This window comes from Nyctibius grandis, chromosome 1 (assembly GCF_013368605.1).
Source record: "Nyctibius grandis isolate bNycGra1 chromosome 1, bNycGra1.pri, whole genome shotgun sequence".
Classification (NCBI taxonomy): Eukaryota; Metazoa; Chordata; class Aves; order Nyctibiiformes; family Nyctibiidae; genus Nyctibius; species Nyctibius grandis.
The window spans coordinates 103034535-103054681 of NC_090658.1; the positions used below are offsets into that span (position 1 = coordinate 103034535).

The 20147-nt window shown below is 40.5% G+C and overlaps 1 protein-coding gene across 1 annotated transcript in view; it reads left to right on the plus strand.

Moving 5' to 3' along the window:
• Positions 1-20147, plus strand: part of KHDRBS2 (KH RNA binding domain containing, signal transduction associated 2) — a 409730-nt gene that overhangs the window by 145123 nt on the left and 244460 nt on the right. The window contains exon 3 of the mRNA XM_068407910.1: positions 4771-4887. Within this exon, the coding sequence (XP_068264011.1) occupies positions 4771-4887 (117 nt within the window). The remainder of the gene's footprint in view (positions 1-4770; positions 4888-20147) is intronic.

Below are 20147 nucleotides of genomic sequence, written 5' to 3' on the forward strand. Positions count from 1 at the left end.
TCCCGTGTATACAACCGAGGTAAGGATCAGTGTTTGATTACAGTTCTCAGCATTAAAAAATGAGGTAGTGATGAAGTCAACAGCTTCTCTCTGCCTAGCTCCCTTAGCCCTGTTTGCAGCTATCAGGGTGGGCTGCTCCCCAGTGAGAGGGCTCCAATGCCAGGAGCCAAGGACATTTAAATATTCTAGTATTAGCTACAGATTCTCTACAGCCCAAGTTCACTATTTTTCTTTTCCCCATCTTTTATACAGCACAGATACAATAGTGGAGCTGTGTCTGTTTGCCTTGGATGCCCGCTTCAAAGTTCAAACTCCCATTGCGCTCATCTCCTGGACAATTTACTTGAATATTCCCTATACTGAAGCAACTTTTCCTGAGTTTGCAACATTATATAAATCAGATGTTATGTAAATATCAACTTATATATGTGTGTGTGTGTGTGTTTAATTTCAGTTCTGTTATAATTCTGCTAGTATTATGACTTTTGAGAACAACACTTAACATATCCATATTAAGGTAAGTTCAAGCATAGCAATGAGAATACATACACATAATGATGTTCTTGAGGTATGCTTAAGACTATATCACTACATTGTATGTAAGCTGCAGGATATATTTTAAGAACTAGTTATTGTACACATTTTTTTTACAGCACTGGTTATAATTAATCTCTGGCATTTCATAGAAACCATGTATGGTATATTAGCATAATAAATGCTGACACTGGGAGACAGACTGCCTGTGCTGTGATCCAGCTTGACAACACCTGGTTAGTTTTAGGGATTCTCTTCTCAGTGTCTTAGCCTGAATCGAGTGCAGTGTGTTGATGTGTAGCATGTTTTACTGTAAGGGGTTTTGGAGATGAACAAGTCTGTGATGATATATGTATTCATGCATGGAGTGCAACCCTAAGCTTTTCATTAATATAGGCAGATTTTTGGTAAGAAATTTCATGTAATTAGTTCTTAAGACTTCTTCATTTTCTTTATACTTCTAATCTTTGGTTTTAAATATTCAGTCCTAGCATATAGACTCGAGCAGAATGTCTCACACTGTCAGTAAGTATTCGCTGTAAGTGTACAAGCACAAAGCTTTGTAGAGGGATGGAAGCAGCACAGTTTGGGGAAAGATAATAATTTTTGTGTGTCCATGTGTGCACTATCATTTTTGGCTATTTCCATGAGTGAAAAATAAAAGTTTTGTGAAGAAGAACTTTGATGGAGACTGAGAAGCCAGACTGTTAGCTTTGAGCACCTTACAGTCTCATTGCTTATGCAGGGTGGAGTATGAAAGTAATCAAGATGCAGATAAATCTGGTGAAACTGTGTGTATATTGGTTGGGGAAGACATTGGGGAGACTGGCTGTGGATACTCAAAAGATGTATTGAGCTGTATTCTCTGTCAGGTTTTATTTTGCACAGGAGAAAGTTTATCACACAGATTTTGACACAAAAGGCATCATGTGCATTTGATTATAAGTAAAGCAGCCCCTGCTGTCACCTAATCATTTTCCCCTGAAGACATGCATCTGTCTCCCCCAGACAAATGATAAAAAAAATCTAAGAAAATAATGTGAAAAATCTTTGCCATAAAGCAGGAAGAGTTTCTTCAAGCACACAGAAAGCCTGGCTCACGTTCATAAATGTGATTGAAAAGTTAAGCCACCTATAAAAACACCTAGTAACACAACAATAACCAAATTTTTCAAGTGGAAGTCTGTTTTTTCCCCAGCAATGAAAGCTTTCTGTTAATACTCTTTCTTCTGTATGTCATCATTTCTCAGCTGTCCTCTCCTAATAAGACCAGATATTATCCCAGAGACATACAGCAACTATTATTTGGAGAAAATTTGTACACATGGTGGAAATGGATCAGAACTAAGACTGCAAAATAAGATCTGCAGTTCCAGTGGCTGTACAAGGAATGTGTGTTTGTGGGCAAGGGTCGTCATATGCAGTCAAACCGCCTGAATTTCCACATTTTCCTTCACTGTCTCTATATGCTTTGGCTCTGTGTGTGTGCGCGTGGCTGTAACTGGAGCCTAAGCTTTCCAGTATTAAAATTGATTCTGCTGAGGTTCTTGTCCAGCATATCTTAATAAAATAAGTAAGAGGAATAACATTGTGTTTCAAATTTCTTACAATTTGTGCTGTTAACTGAAACTTACTTGTGTGCTGGTTTTACTCACATATAAACACGAAGGATTTAATTTTTCATAACTTATTGAGTCAAAGTTAATCTACCAGTATTTTCAGATTTTTGGGAGTTTTGTGATTATAGGCTGGTGCTGAGGGTAGCCAGTGGTCCTAGAGTGACGCTGGGAAGACCAAGCACAACGTTTGAATGTCTGATATAGTGCACTGGCTTTTCTGCAACTTTAGACAAAACCAAATTAAGAGCAATTCAATTATTCAGTTGTAAGTAACTGCTTGCTTCCTGATACGTGTTTTTTAGAAGGTGGATGAAATGTGAGTGTCTGTCTGCTACATAATCAATAGAATTAAAATCCCCAGCCATTTGTTTCCTGTGAAGTGATTAAAATCCACTTAGTACGTAGTTTATGCTGGCCATACCGCTCCTTTGCAGCAATATGTCAAGGTAATTATTAGACAGTTTATGAAGTACTTAAATATAAATGGTCAGCATAAATCTTCATAGAGGGTATTTTAATAGTTTTATTCCATTCGGAGAACAAATGGAGTCGAGCTTTGGCTGGCCTTCTCATAGTCTCCTCCAAACTTACATAGTGGTATAACTCATCCAGCTTTTCTTAATATTAAGTCACTGAAAGGATACAGCAGTACATGGTTCTTCTCTGTTTGGTGATGTATAAGTGGCACAAAAGATTTGGTGCTGTAACTTTTGAACAGCCATTCTGCAGGTAAGGTGGTCCCTGCAGAAGAATGAAAGCTCAGCTGTCTGCTCTTCCATCTCTAAGAAACCTTCACGTACACGAGATGTATAGTTTTTGAAATCTTATTTCTATCCACAGATTCAGTCCAAAGTCTAGTATTAAAGTTGAAATTCAGTCCTTGCCATTCCTTCTCCACCGTTTGGTTTATTTTCATATGAAATTTAATAATCAATTTGAAGCCAAGAACAACTTCTAAGCCAAGTTGTCCCTGGAAGAAGCATAGCTACAATTTCAAGACATAGGATTGTTGATGCTGTGATAGGGGCATCATCTGTAATCCTACCTGAAAGTGGAGTAGGATTTATTGAAGAGTTGATAACTTTTATTAATCACAGATAGAGTTGGAAAAAAAATGCAAGTGTACAAGCTTGAAAAATCTTTTTTTGGAGCTTCAAAGCTTGACAGGTTTTTCTGCAACATTACCACTTACTACTTCCCCCTGTACATGTTATCTTGCTGAAATCAGTTATGTTGGTTTAGGTGGCAATAGGTTTCACCTTACGTATTTATTTTTCCTGTGATTACATGTTATTTTCTTTGATGGTTTAACCAATATTTAAAGGAAGTTACAAGTGATTTATAATTAAGACACTGGACTGAAAGCCAGCGTGCGTTCTGGGGTATGTGGCCTGATTCTGAGTTTGGTTCTTATTAACACGGCTGAGGCATTTGTGTTGTTATGGTCTTGCTGGCCAAAGTGGAAACAAGAATATTTCCCCATTTTCTTCGTTTCTTAAATAGAAGGTAATGCAAAACAAGTTATGTTATAACAGCTTTTTTAGACATTCAGGTATATTTTTGACAGCAGCATATTCTTGATTGCTATTTCTCATTGTCTTGTTCTTTATCTCTGAAATAAAAACAAGGAAGTGCTGATACAATTACATACCTTTTTCCTTGGCTAAGCCTATTATTTGTTGAAAAGCCACGCCAGAGTTACTGTCTGTTCAGACTTTAACATAATTTGTAAACATCCTAAGCAAGTGCTGATGGTTCCCAGTCAGCTTCCAAAGACAGCATGCCATAGAGTTTTAAAAAGATTTTGGAAAGCATAAAAAATAATCAATTGAAGAGACTATTGATTGCAGAATTAACAAATTACTGTTACTTAATAGACTCCCCCATTTTTGCTAGTTTGTGTGGAGATAACATTAACACCTCATCTATTTAATGTTCTGTTCGCTCATTTTCATGTAGACATCTCTCCTCTTCATACAGAAAAAAACCATGTTGTATGTGTCACATGAACTGTGCGGTGTTTAAGAATATTAACATCATGTCAGACAAAGCCCAGCACTCTTTAAAATCCTCTCAGAAAATAGCCTTGTGTATCTACAGTGATCTATCGTTTCTGCTTTGTTCCATTACTGGCAAAACAGATACTTGAAGCCAATACACAAAATAGCACTTATTTTATAATCAATGTGCAAAAGATCAATTCCTAAAAATCCATCTAAAGCTCTAACTTTGCAGAATATATTACTTTGCCAATAAAGCTCGCTAACTCAAGAAAGAATGTATGCGTTCTCTGGGTTTCACCTATACCATCTGATAAGCAAAGATCTTTTTTAGCAGTTTGCTGAACCTAAGCAGCCAATGGCCATTTTTGTCCTAGAGAGGAGCCTCCTGGTCTTCAGTTAAACCATGAATGCTTTTACTGCCTTTCGCTCTAGATGGGAGGATACCTCGGTTCTCCAGACTTATGTCCCAATGCATTAGGCTCAGAACTAAGTAGGAGTATGTTTTTTTAAAGGAAAGAAAACTTTTCTCTTTTAAGCAGCTTGTTTATAAAGTTTTATTATGTTTTTGAAAAAGTACCTCTTGGTGTAAAATAGTTCTCTTATTTGCTTTCTAGTTCAATTTTGTTGGGAAATTGCTTGGACCAAGAGGAAACTCCTTGAAGAGGTTACAAGAGGAAACAGGTGCAAAAATGTCCATCCTGGGGAAAGGATCCATGAGGGATAAAGCTAAGGTATTGTATCTGTATTCTGGTTGCAATTACTGTCAATATGTTTGTTCTTTAGCTGTTACACTTCCATTGCCTGTCTACTTATTAATGACTCAATTAATAGACTCATAATAGACTCTGACTCCAAGACTTGTTTGTTTTTTTCAAGTTACATCAATTGCTTAAATACAGTTTTTCTCTTGCTATGCAAAGCTTGCTTCCCATATAATTGTAGACCACCAAAGTTACTATAGTACTACTGTTATTTAAATAATTAACCTAAAAGAGAAACGAGCTTAAAGTTCATTTGTTTTGAGAGAAGTCCATTACTTCTGTAATATTGGTGTACATAAATAGGTTTTCTCTGTTTATTATTTCTTTAGAGATGGGACTTTTAAAGACTGAATATTTGTTCAGAGCATAGTTGTAAAAAAGATATCAAAGTGCACATTTTGCTTAAATGTGTGTAAAAATGCACTATAGATAAAATAAAAAAATGTGTTTGGGATCACTGCCTGGTCAATGCACCTGAAGTAATTATTTGCAAGGTAAGGCAGCTTCGTATATATCTGATCCAAAGAACAAGTACTGATTGTAGTGTGGTGTCTTGCTTTACAGTCTGTAGAACAGCAGTATTATGGTCAACACAGAAATAACGACTGCTAATTTCACTGAACTATGTATTGCCTTTAGTAATGTTGTGCATTATTCTGCTTTCCTTTCTGTCCCCTCAGCCATTCATCTCAGTAGCTAAAATAATGAAGGCAATAATATGGCATAATAAAGGAAAGACTAATCAGGATTTTATGGTTGGCATTATTTGGTCTTGGTAATGTGTATCAGCAGCCATACTTGCATTATGAGTTCTCCAATTGCAATAGTGAAAAAAACCCCACAAAACAGACATATTAGGCACACAGAATGTATTTCATTTTTTTCAGAGATTTCTTTATGACATTGGGCATGCTGACAGTTCAATTATCTATTTAACATTATATTTTATGATAATAAATATTGACTACACTAAAGATTTTATTTCTAGGCTTTGACAAGTAAAATATTTTATGACTTTTGGCTTACTTCTGGAATGATAAAAAAATGACTCCCTGAATGAATGAATGCATGTGCTGCTAAGTAGCAGTAATTTGCATCAGTATTGCATCTGCCAGCTCCATTCTCAGCCACCCACTCAGATTATTATTTCCAAGAGCAGCAATTGCACAGACAGGGGGGTGTGAAGGGCTTGTTACCAGCTAAAGGTGTTTAAACAAACATAAATAGAGAGACTTAAGTCCTCTGATTTTGAGATCAGTCACTCATCATATCATTTGAATTTCATCTGATCAAAATGAACAGTGCCAGCATGCCAGTTATTGCATTCATTCATGAGTATGTCAGCAAAAACAAAATTCAGGGTATTATTTTTCCTCTTCAGAGTATTTAGTCCTTAAGTGTAATCCGAAGTTAGGTATGAACTTCATGGAAGCTGATTCATGTGAGAATGGTGTAAAAAATGAAGTTCTAGAGTAAAATAGCATTAAATATGGCAGTGATGAAAACAACTTCTGTAGAGAAGGTCTCGTAAGCGACTCTTATCTTAATCCAATTTAGACATTACTGACTCAAAAGAAAACAAAATCCCTGTGCAATTATAGTGAGAGATAGGAATTTTCTGATCTGTGTACATCACTGTTACCAGTTCCAAGCAAAAGAGACTGAGAATGATCATGGGATGGGTAGTAGTTACAATTAGCATTTCAGAGAGGATATTCTACGTTGAGATACTGGTAAAACTTAAAGAAAATATATTTGACTGTGAGCATAAATAATAGTGTGAATTGCTACATCACTAAGGAAAATACAACTTGCTCTGGTTAAAACAGTTTTCTTGCCATAAAACAAGCCCACTAGTCTCATTTACGCAGTATTTAAATTTTATTGATTTAAATACAAATTACCAAAGTCTGGAGGCTTGTTGTGGTTATTTTGTAGCATGCAAGAAATCAGCTTATGTATATTAGCAGATGAGTCTTCCTTCTGGAGGAATTTTCAAGAAAAATCTATGTAATTTCTATCTGCAAACTAGAATTTCCTTAAAGCTGTCTATATTATGCCATGAACCATAATACTTCCTAGGCAGACTGCAGACACGTGTGCTTTTCCCCTCCAGTCCAGCGCAGCTGGGTGCTGAGCTGCGTTGGAGCAGCAGAAACACAATTTCTGCTGGAAAATACTGAATACATTTGTGCCCTAAATCCTTAGGCTGAAGAAGAACTGATCCACTGATTTGGGCTTTTTTAGTGCCAAAATGACAGTAGGCAAATGCTTGGCTCTACATGAACCACTCTGGCCATATTCTATAATTTTGGGCATATGGAGGGGCAGTTTCTGGTTCTGGGAAACCGACTCTGTCAAGGGAGGTATATATGAGTTCCAAATTTCCTTATCTTTGAAAAAGAAATCTGTGGGTAAATTTCAGAGACTAAAGAATTTGGGCTGTTCCTTTTCAGAATCTCAGAGGATACTTAAGAGTGACTTGCGATTTTTTGATATCTGCTGTGCCTACAGTGTGGGAACAGGATAGATTAATTCAAAAAGGCAATGCAACTTACTTAAAATTAATATTATGAACAACTCCAGCTGTGCACTAAATACCACAGAGCTTATATATGTGTCACAGAAAGTTGTGTTAGAAATTGTTGAAGAGATGCCCAAGTGTAACTGCAGCAGTTTTGCAGTATGTTGTTTGGGATATAAGGAAAACTTATAATTCTTCCAGAGTAGCGTGGCTTAAATCTCTGTGCTTAAGCTAATGCCACTGGCTCAGCAGAAGTTTAGTTTTCCATAACAGGAGAAAGATCCTAGAGTGCTGTGACAGGAAAAACAAGCACCATCATGAAACATGGACAGTCCACTAGACACAACAGAAGGTGATACTGGCTTTTAGATACTTCTTCCTTTTGATTTGGCATGCAAAACTGTAGCTAAAATTTGAAATATTTATTAGCTGAATAACTCCCATGTATTTTTAAATCATAGAGAAGATGTTGTTCAACATGTTGAGCATAGCTGTGACCACTGGGAATTGTGCCCACAGTAAGAGCACAGCCAATTTCCAGTAAGTTCTTAGAACAAGTTGAGCTCTCACTGTCTTGCTGGCTTACATCCTGCCACTAAAGGTTGTCATTCCTGTAGTAACACAGTATTATAAATATGCAAATGCATTCTTCAGAACAGGTAGTGATGAGATTAAACATAGTCATATTGAGTTGCTTGGCTTTTGATTCTTTTCCATTTCTTTTTCTTCTTTTTCCAAACAGCATGGGAGGTGATTGTAAAGGTAAACAATCAAACTGAAGGACAGGAGAAATCTCATTACAAGTGGAATGAATTGATTGCTTTCATACATAGATGCAGATTTTCTCCTTTTCAGCTATGCAATGAATGCTTTTCACTGTGCCGTTAAAAAAGATAGATGTATGCAGTGAGCTGGAATAGCTTTTTTTACATAAACTGTAGCAGTAAGAGCATGGATTCACTCTCTTTAAAAGAAGCAGAAAAATATGTAGCAATGTTTCCTAAACAATTCTATTTCCTTACATAGTTACCTGCCAGAGTTTCATAGGAGAGGGCAGTCTTGGGACCATTCCTCCATACTCCCTGGTTTTAGATTATTTATATGGGTCGTATTTTTTATTCAGATTAATTATACACCAAAGTGCAATAAACATGCACTAGATAGTATACATAACGTGTTCTTTGTGTTTTGTGGAACTTCAGAACATCGTATGTGAAAAAGCAAAATGGCAATGATTTCATACAGATGGGAGTGAAAGGAAAATTTTTGTAGGAAAACCAAGAACATTTAAAGAGACAGATAAAATAACCACACGGGTGTCATTAGAACTACCTTTAAGGGCTGCATGACCTGACTGCAGATTTCTGGAGCTTGGGGAGTGTATGGGGGAAGAGTCAAAACCATACTCTTCCCCTTCCACATTTCCCTAAGAACCCTCTGCTGACTGGAGAGAAAATACTGATCTAAGGGACACTGGTCTGAGGTGGGACCTCACTCTTAATAAAACAGGAGTGAGAACAGATCAACAGTGTTAATCACAATCCAGCCATGGTACTTAGCTGCGACATGACTTCATCTCTTTTTATTATGTTTGTTTCAGAGATTAACTACACCAGAGTAGATGAGACTGTATATGGTGAGGCTTGCCTGGAATGACTATATGTAGCATGATACCAGTAATTAATTGGTATAGATAATGCTGGTAAAAGAGAGCAAATGAAGGCCATGATCCCAGATCAATAACTGAAATGGTGAACAAGGCATAGAAAAAGCAAATCATGTTGCGAAAGGGAAGAGGATTGCCTTGGAAAAAAAAACGGCAGGTATAAATCTTTTGCAAAAGAAAAACTCTACCTTGTACAGAATTTTATCTTTTGTCTTGTGTCTTTTCTGTTGCATGTGTAACTTTATGGTGGGAACATTCAAAGAAAGAGATGGTGGAAGTTTTCCAGTAAACACAAGATTATGTGGAAAAGAGGAATGTTGAGGCTCCAAAATTCTGAAACAAAGAAGGGTTGTGAGAGAAATCTTGAAGATGTGCAAGTGTTGTAGTTGAAAATTTTTCAGGGTAAAATGTTTGTGCTTTTTTTTAAAAGAACTTTTTTATTTAAAAATTAACCTAAGTGAATAAGTTTGGAAGAGCTCAATAACCTAAGAACAATGCAATGTTTTGATTTTGCTTTAATAACATTTTGAGTGTTACCCAAAGGAAAATTTTTGATTGCTTTTCATTTTGTTAAAGAAATGGAAAATGGATTTTTAACCTGATTATTTTTTCCTGGAAACTCATTGTTTATCACCTGCAAGACACTTCTTGCAAAATAGATTAAATTGAAGATGCTTACATTGTCTTTGCAGAAGTATTGCATTATATTCTTTCCCAATCCTATTGCTTTACTGAAGCATGAGAACAAAAGTGTCTTCTTTAGTGTTCTAAGTTTCAAAAGCCTTTGAGCGTCACTGCCTGTTACAATCGTTTAAGCGTATGCAGTATGGTTGCTTATGCAATATTTCATTCCAAATGAGAGTGGCAGCATTCTGAACAAGAATAAGAAATTACAAAAGACACTAGAAAGTAAAAAAAAAAAATTCACCTAGTGATCTGTTGCACCAGGTTTTACACTGTTGCTACTCCACTCATTCCAGTGAGGTTGCTCACTCTAGCTTATAGCTATGGTAGTTAAGCGCAATGTGTCATCATGAGATTTCACCTCTTAGAGTTGGAGATACAAATTTGGGAATTTCTATAAAAAGTCCATTTTAGTTCTTTAAAACAGAACCTGTAGGTTTACTATCAGCCTACTGGGAGTTTTGAGCTGGACTTTATGCAAAATCCCTGAAAAGTTTGTTTCTTAGGTAAGATGTTTCTGTTTCATTGAAGTACTTGTTTATCATTTTTGGCTGTAAAATCTCTAAGGAAAGATAGAGCAATGTGTGGCATTGGTTTTAGAAAACTGGCTCACATCCAGAGGCATCAATAGCTAGTTTTAAATCACTAATTGGTGCTCACCCACTTAATCTTTTTCTGTTAGGTTTTCCTTTGCTGTGTGTAAAAGTATTATTTACTTTGTATTTTTATCCCTATAGCCATGGTACCTTACAGCTTACAGCCATTTTATCCCACAAACAGGTTTATGACCAAGAGCAGGATTAGGCCCTCAGCATGCCTTCAAGATATGAGCAGAAGTTACAGCAGCACGCTGCTTCTGCTGCAATGCATTTTTTTTTCTCTTCCTAAATCTTTCCAGCTTCCTGATACTGACTGCTGTGAGGCTCTCAGGGCAATGACAAACAACCAGCAACAAAGAAAAATACAAGCAAAAGGAAACAAACAAAAAGCAGAGCACCCCATATTTTGAAACTAGAATCTTTAAAGGATCATTTTCACAAAGATGTTAACTCTTTAAAGTCTACTGTAATCTGCATTCTCTGTTTTTCCTTTAAGTGGGCACGTCAAAAGGTACCAAAGACTTTCAAACTCTAAAGCTAGGTTAAACCTGAACAAAAATTCCAAAGAACATACTTTCTCCTTATACAGAGAAAACGTAAATCTGTTGGCAAGCACAGATTAAGAGACCATCTTTATCACTGTTTCCTCCAGTTGTAAACTCCTTTTTGCCCTGATAGTGGAGCGAGTTTGAGGTAGATACAGATCACAACCCATATTTCTTAGAATAGCTTTTATTCTTTAACCTGTTTTTACTAACAGCAGATAACTGTTCTCATTGCATATTCACTTATTCAGTCTCACATCTAAATTGCACTCTCACGATTACCTGGTTAGAGCAACATTTGGGAAGCCAGCTCCAACTATATACTCAGAAAATAGAGGGTAATACTGTCAGGTCAGTGGTAGGTGTTCAGAAAGTCCATCAGAGGGTCCTTTGTTTCATCAGATGCGTATGTAATCCCATAGCCTTTATCTGCATATAGCAGTCATCTCGGATGCGGGCTGAGTTATAGAACCCATTGCTGGGTTCTATAACACAGTGTGTGCTGGTGCTCAGCTGCCTCTTGGTGTTTTCAGACTACGTTCTTGAAGGTTCACCAGCACCAATAGTCTCCAGGGCTTACCAGTCCTTGGGAAGCTTTCACATGCCACCTTCTCAGCATATACTTTCCTTTTCTTGAAACTATTTCTCCATCAAAACTTATGGATACCTATAGAATCAATTCATGCAAACTCGCATGGGTGGGATTTTCATGAAAAATGTTTGGATGCTTGTCTTTTCATTGCTTCTCTTATGTGTCTCATCATGTCCACACATGCTGTCTGACCCTTGTTATGTTTCACCAGCTCCTCAGAGCTGTGCAAATTAACTTGTTCCCGGAAGGCTGTTCATTCTCTTTCCTTCTGGAAGACTCCATGTTGCCCAGAGTGCAACAACTAGGAAAAGCAAGTCATCTTCTCTGCTTCCCAGTCACATCCTTTTAACTAAATTTGTGTATTTTAATGTTACAGTAAACAGAAGGCTTTCAGTCTTATATCTTCCCTCTGGCACAAAAAGAATGTATTTATTCAGCAAGAATCTTTCTAGCTGGGAGTCAATAATCTCTTCATTTTTTACCATGTTCCTGCATATTTTGGGTTGCTTGCCTCGTGGCTCTCTGCTTGTTTTTCCACAGATCACGTGTTAGTGCCACACTCCTGGCAGATGGGAGCATCTTTGGTTTGGTAGTTTTTGCAGCTTCCATTGGTTACCTCTCTATCTGTCTCACTGGCTGAGGTGGGAACAAATTCAAAAATATGAGGCCATTGAGCCATGACACAGTTAACTGGCCCTACTGGGATAGATGCTTCCATTCCTGATATTCAGATGATCCTGTCTGCATACCTAATCAATGAGACACCTTCTGATAGATAGTCCCTTGTCTATCAGAAAACTCATACTGTGTTAACAGGCATCTCCTTAATATCATTGACCAGTAACTTTGGATTTAGAACCTGGCTAGAAAGATCAACTGCCTGTTATACTTGAATTTATGCAGTTTCAAATGATCTGCAACACAGTAACCGCTGACTGCTTCAGTTTGTGCTATAAAATTTTGGGCAAGTTGATTTGTTTCCATTTCTTTCAAGTTTATTTGTTTCCTTGCGGTATGGATTTTTCCATCCAAAGGTGGTTTTTCATATTTATGTCGAAGATTTAAGATGTTTTTTCTGACTTCCCTCTCTGAGTTTTAGAACCCATTTAAGTACATAGCCCATCTTGCTGCAAAGAAAGCAGGCTTTTACCTAGTCCCTCTTGGGTTAAGAACAAGTCTCCTTTGTTTTGTCTGGATGGCTCGACCACTCTGACCTTCCTTAGAGGAGTCAGGCTTGAGGAAAGCTTTTTGAAAGCTTTTTATCTGTATGTATATGCCTAGAGAGAGAGAAAAAGATACGTGTGTGTGATACATAGCTCTAATTCATGGTTGAGCATAAGTCATTCTGTATTAGCCAGTTCCTCCCGCTCTCTTCTACACAGTGACTAGAGATGTCTGTCTTTTAGCAACAATTTGAAATTCCCATGCTATTTAACATTCACCTCTTCTATCCCCAAAGACGCAAAATTGCTTCCAAAGTTTCAAGATTGTTTTGTAACCCATTTCCTAAATGTTTCTACAGATTGGTAGGAAATTCCCAGTAGGTGACACCATGTCACGGTTTAAAGCTGGGCCGGCTATTAAACCTGCGGCAGATGCTCTCTGTTATCCGCCCCCCCCTCCCCCCAGAGGGAAAGGGAAAGGGAAGAGGGAGAGAGACTTCTGGGTTGGAAAGTTAAAACAGTTTTAATCAACTATAATAATGAAAAAGAGTATAATAACAATAATAGAAATAATCAAATATATACATATATATATATACAATATATATATTGTATATATACAATATAGCAGGGCAGGAGCAGGGCAGGCTCCGGGAAGGCCCAGGCTGGGCCTAGCGACGGTCGAGAGCTGGATTCAGGAACGCACGGATCGGGATCGGGGGCAGCAGGAAAACAGAGGGAGTCCTCCTTGGACACCGGCCGTAGCAGAAAGAGAGTGAGACCCTCGTGATCCCCCCCCTTTATACTGAGAATGACGTGTATGGGATGGAATACCCTCATTGGTCAATTTTGGGTCACCTGCCCTGTCCGCTCCCCCCTGCAGCTGCGACCCCCCTTCGGCTCTTCACTCGTAAGCAGTGAGGAATTCAGCAGTGACCTTGGTTTCTCTCAAGAACAAGTACAGCAAGAGCCTTTCTGCACAACATCGCTACCGGTGCCTCAGTGATAACTACAAACTTCGAGCGTTATCAGTCCTGGAAGCAGACACTGTCTGCAAAAACATGTAGTTAGTTTCAGAAAGTGCAGTTACTTAGAGGAGACTTAGCTGAAAGTAAAAATCACTGAAAGGAAAATCGGCCTGGTTTAGGCCAAACCAGGACATTCCACCCCTTATTCCATACCATTCACGTCATACTCAGATCACCACTAACTTTTCATTTTAAAATATATACAGATAACATTAGTTATGATTCATCTCTATACAAAAAAAAAAGTTCATCAAGTTCATTTAATTCAGGATTGTGGGTTTCCATCTGGCTAGGAGTCTCCCAGGGTAGGAGAGATGGTACGAGCTTTGTCACAGTTCGTGCCCACGGGTTGCAGGTTAAAGATGTCAGTCTTGAGGAGGTTACTGGACACCACTTGCAGCTAGCTCCAATCTCATCACCACTGCTTCAACCTGAAAGACACTTATGAACACTGTTAGTATCATGCAGCAATTAACATCATGCAGTTCAGAATTAAGTATTCTCACCCAGGATCAGATCACCTTCAGGGACACATCGGACTCCACCATCCTGCAGCATCACCCACCAAGTACATCCAGGTCCTTGAGCAAAAGCAATCCCATGAATGGGTTTACCTTTGCCCGTAGCAGGAAGAACCCAGACAGTTTTTCCCAACAGATTCCTTTCATGCACCACAGGGACTTTATCTCCTTCTACTGTATGTAAAAGGTCTGACTGAGCAGGGCCAGCTCGGTTGATAGATCCCCTGGTGTTAACTAACCAGGTAGCTTGTGCCAAATGCTTATCCCAGTTTTTAAAGGTTCCACCCCCCATTGCTTTTGGGGTAGTTTTTAACAGCCCATTATACCGTTCAATTTTCCCAGATGCTGGTGCATGATAGGGGATGTGATATACCCATTTGATGTCATGCTCTTTGGCCCAGTTATCTATGAGACTGTTTTTGAAATGAGTCCCATTGTCCGACTCAATTCTCTCTGGTGTGCCATGTCGCCACAAGATTTGCTTTTCGAGGCCCAGGATAGTGTTCCGGGCAGTGGCATGGGGCACAGAGTATGTTTCCAACCATCCGGTGGTCGCCTCCACCATGGTAAGCACATAACGTTTACCCTGGCGGGTTTGAGGGAGTGTGATGTAGTCAATTTGCCAGGCCTCCCCATATTTATATTTCAACCACCGCCCCCCACACCACAAAGGTTTTAACCGTTTGGCTTGCTTAATTGCGGCGCATGTTTCACGATCATGGATAACCTGTGCAATAGAGTCCATAGTTAAGTCTACCCCTCGGTCACGAGCCCATCTGTATGTTGCATCTCTCCCTTGATGACCTGAAGTGTCATGAGCCCACCGAGCTAAAAATAGTTCACCTTTATGTTCCCAGTCCAAATCTATTTGGAACACTTTAGCAGCCTGATCTGCTTGTTGGTTGTTTCGATGTTCCTCAGTTGCCCGACTTTTAGGTACGTGAGCATCTACATGACGTACCTTCACGACTAGTTTCTCGAGCCGAGCAGCAATATCTTGCCACAGTTCAGCAGCCCAAATAGGTTTCCCTTTACGCTGCCAGTTGCTTCGCTTCCACTGCTTTAACCACCCCCACAAGGCATTTGCCACCATCCATGAGTCAGTATAAAGATACAGCCTTGGCCACTTTTCTCGTTCAGCAATGTCTAAAGCCAGCTGGATGGCTTTTACCTCTGCGAATTGACTTGATTCACCTTGTCCTTCGGTGGCTTCTGTGACTCGTCGTATGGGACTCCATACAGCAGCTTTCCACTTCCGATGCTTTCCTACAAGACGGCAGGATCCATCGGTGAACAGGACATACTGCTTCTCATCCTCTGGTAGTTCATTATACGGTGGGGCTTCTTCAGCAAGTGTCACCTCCTTTTCTGGTGGCATTCCGAAGTCTTTGCCTTCCGGCCAGTCTATGATCACTTCTAAGATTCCTGGGCGATTAGGGTTTCCTATTCGAGCCCTCTGTGTAATTAATGCAATCCATTTAATCCATGTAGCATCAGTTGCATGATGAGTAGTAGGAACCTTACCCTTGAACATCCAGCCTAGTACTGGTAATCAGGGTGCCAGGAGAAGCTGTGCTTCAGTACCGATTACCTCTGAGGCAGCTCTAACTCCTTCATATGCTGCCAGTATCTCTTTTTCAGTTGGAGTGTAATTGGCCTCAGAGCCCTTGTATCCTCGACTCCAAAATCCTAGGGCTCGACCTCGAGTCTCCCCTGGCACTTTCTGCCAGAGGCTCCAGGTAGGACCATTGTCCCCAGCTGAGGTGTAGAGCACATTTTTAACATCTTGTCCCATACGGACTGGTCCAAGGGCTACTGCATGCACAATTTCTTGTTTAATCTGTTCAAAAGCCTGTTGTTGTTCAGGGCCCCACTGAAAATCATTTTTCTTTCTGGTCACTTGATAAAGAGGGCGTACAATCTGGCTGTAATCTGGAATATGCATTCTCCAGAAACCCACAACGCCTAAGAAGGCTTGTGTTTCCTTTTTGTTAGTTGGTGGGGACATAGCAGTTATTTTGTTGATCACCTCTATCGGGATCTGGCGACGCCCATCTTGCCATTTAATCCCTAAAAACTGGATCTCCCGGGCAGGCCCCTTGACCTTGCCTCTTTTTATGGCAAAACCAGCTTGCAGAAGAATTTGAATTATTTTCTCCCCTTTGTCAAAAACTTCTGCTGCTGTATCACCCCATACAATAATATCATCAATGTATTGCAAATGTTCTGGAGCTCCACCCTTTTCTAGTGCAGTCTGGATCAGTCCGTGGCAAATAGTAGGACTGTGTTTCCACCCCTGGGGCAGTCGATTCCAGGTATACTGGATACCTCTCCAGGTAAAAGCAAACTGTGGCCTGCACTTTGGTGCCAAGGGAATAGAGAAAAATGCATTAGCAATGTCTATGGTGGCGTACCACTTGGCTGCCTTTGACTCCAGTTCGTATTGAAGTTCTAGCATGTCTGGCATGGCAGCACTCAGAGATGGCGTAACTTCATTTAGGCCACGATAGTCCACAGTTAATCTCCATTCTCCATCAGACTTTTGCACTGGCCAGATAGGACTATTAAAGGGTGAGCGAGTCTTGCTAATCACTCCTTGATTTTCTAATTGTCTAATCAGTTTATGAATGGGGATCAGGGAGTCTCGATTGGTGCGATATTGTCGTCGGTGCACCGTGGCAGTAGCAATTGGCACCTGTTGTTCTTCAACCTTCAGCAACCCCACAACAGAAGGATCCTCTGAGAGGCCAGGCAAGGTAGACAGCTGTTTAATGTCCTCAGTCTCTACAGCTGCTATACCAAAGGCCCATCTATATCCTTTTGGGTCCTTAAAATACCCTTTCTTAAGGTAGTCCATGCCAAGGATGCACGGAGCATCTGGGCCAGTTACAATGGGGTGCTTTTTCCATTCATTTTCAGTTAGGCTCACTTTGGCCTCCAATACAGATAACTCTTGAGATCCCCCTGTTATTCCCGAAATACTGACAGATTCTGTCCCTTTATGATTCGATGGCATGAGGGTGCACTGTGCACCAGTGTCTACCAGGGCTCGATACTTTTGTGGTTCTAATGTGCCAGGCCATCGAATCCACACAGTCCAATAAATCCGGTTATCCCTCTCCTCCTCCTGGCTGGAGGCAGGGCCCCTCTGATTAAAGATTGGATTCGTGCAGCTCACGGGGATTGGACCTTCATTTCCCCTATTCATATTTGGGAAATAGGGACCTGAGGCCCATCTACCCTGACTGGAGTCCTGCTCATTGGTAACTGGAGCAGCCATCCTCGTAGGAAAATTCTCTCTGGTATTTCTGTTAGCTTGCAACTCACGTACTTGTGCCTGTAGGGTACTGGTAGGTTGTCCATGCCATCTGTTCATGTCCTCCCCATAATCACGCAAGGCAAACCACAGGATACCTCGTGACGTGTTCCGTTTCCTTTGAGCCGGTCCAGTAGGAGGGCTTTTCCTCCTAAAGGCTGCAACGCGGGCCTGTGTAGGTAGAGATTTAAGTTGATTCTCGATCCTGGACAGTTTTTCTGACAGTTGTTTAAATGAGTCCTTGTCTTCCTTAGAAGTCACTTTTCCCACAGCCGAGACACGGGCCTGCAGTGGGGAAGAAATACTATCTTCATACTGTCGCATACAGTTAGCCATTTCGCCCACACTAGGTCGTGCCATAGCATCTTCTCCACAGACTAATATTGACAATGTATGGGTATGTGTCGGTGGAGCACTCCTCACAACCTTCCGGAACATGGATCGGTTGCATTCCACTTCATCAGGATTTACAGGATCTACAATGTCCCGTGGGTGTCTATAAATGATCTCTTGCACAGCCAGTTCTCTAAGGTAGTTAATACCTTTTTCTGTAGTGATCCATTTGCTTAGGTGACTCATAACATCATCTTTATAGGGATACCTGCTCTTTACAGCTGACAAGAGTCGCCTCCAGAGACTGATAGTGTTTGACCTTCTTGGAAGCATCTTCTCAATACCACCGTCTCTGGACAGGGATCCCAACTGTCTGGCTTCTCTACCATCCAATTCTATGCTATCCGCCCCATTATCTCAGCATCGGAGTAACCAGGTAATAATTGGCTCACGGTCATAACGACTAAAGTCTTTCCTTATACTTCGCAGTTCTTTCAGGGATAAGGAGTGGTAGGTTATCTCTACGTCCGAGTCCGAGTCCTCCTGTGATTGTTCTGCTTTAGAAGGATCTTTCTTGTGTGATGGGTCTGCTTTAAAAAGACGATCAAGGAAACCCCCATCTGTGTCAGGCCCTGACTCTGACTGAGAAGGGCCCTCACCTGGGTCATATGATGGCTCTGCCTTAGAAGGCTCTGAGTCATCACCCTTCACTTTACTAGCTGATTTCTTTCGGTGTTTTCTCCTGGTTACAGGGGCAGCATGATACCTACCGCTGTTGCTGCACTGACATCTAATCACATAGCACACCAGTAACACATTCAGGACACATGAAAATAACAACATGCCCTGTTTGAATTTTGTAGGGATCAGCTTGGCAAAAAAGGAGCAGATACTATCAAAATCAGTTAAAAGACGCCCGGTGTGCGCAGCTACCGATTCGCGATTAAAGCTGCCCATCATTGTATCATAGAGATAAGAGATCGGAATAATAACTGCCCAGTCTATCACGACATAAATCAGTATCACAACGCATACCGAAATGACACATTTCGACCAGCACGCCCTGTTAAACCACATGTAAGCACTAACACACAACGCATACGACAAGTAAGGTATGATTACACTTAACTGTCTTAACTGTAAAACAAGCTTTAAAAAGAAAAAAGGTAACACAAGGTTCGCAAATGACATTATCATCTTAGCTATTTGTTTTGATTTCCAACCCCTTGTAAATCTCAAAGGAAGAAATCTGATACTGCCTTGGCTGAGCTCTCTGGATCTCCTCCCACTGGAGCTGGGATTCGACTTATCAGAGCAACCTGTCGGAGCTTCTCTCGAGCCCCACTTTGGGCGCCAATAAATCTGTCACGGTTTAAAGCTGGGCCGGCTATTAAACCTGCAGCAGATGCTCTCTGTTATCCCCCCCCCTCCCCCCAGAGGGAAAGGGAAAGGGAAAAGGGAGAGAGACTTCTGGGTTGGAAAGTTAAAACAGTTTTAATCAACTATAATAATGAAAAAGAGTATAATAACAATAATAGAAATAATCAAATATATACATATATATATATACAAAACCAAGATTGAGCTCCCCTGTAGTCAGCCACGTCACCACCGGCACTGCAGGGCAGGCTCCGGGAAGGCCCAGGCTGGGCCTAGCGACGGTCGAGAGCTGGATTCAGGAACGCACGGATCGGGATCGGGGGCAGCAGGAAAACAGACGGAGTCCTCCTTGGACACCGACCGTAGCAGAAAGAATGAGACCCTCGTGATCCCCCCGCTTTATACTGAGAATGACGTGTATGGGATGGAATACCCTCGTTGGTCAATTTTGGGTCACCTGCCCTGTCCGCTCCCCCCTGCAGCTGCGACCCCCCTTCGGCTCTTCACTCGTAAGCAGTGAGGAATTCAGCAGTGACCTTGGTTTCTCTCAAGAACAAGTACAGCAAGAGCCTTTCTGCACAACATCGCTACCGGTGCCTCAGTGATAACTACAAACTTCGAGCGTTATCAGTCCTGGAAGCAGACACTGTCTGCAAAAACATGTAGTTAGTTTCAGAAAGTGCAGTTACTTAGAGGAGACTTAGCTGAAAGTAAAAATCACTGAAAGGAAAATCGGCCTGGTTTAGGCCAAACCAGGACACACCACTTCCATTTTAAGAGGATTATGGCTAAAGTAGCATTGCTCTCAGATTGTTACCAAACTATTCAACAGTATTCCTTTCACTTTGGTATAAAACTGACTGTCTTCTCAAGACATAC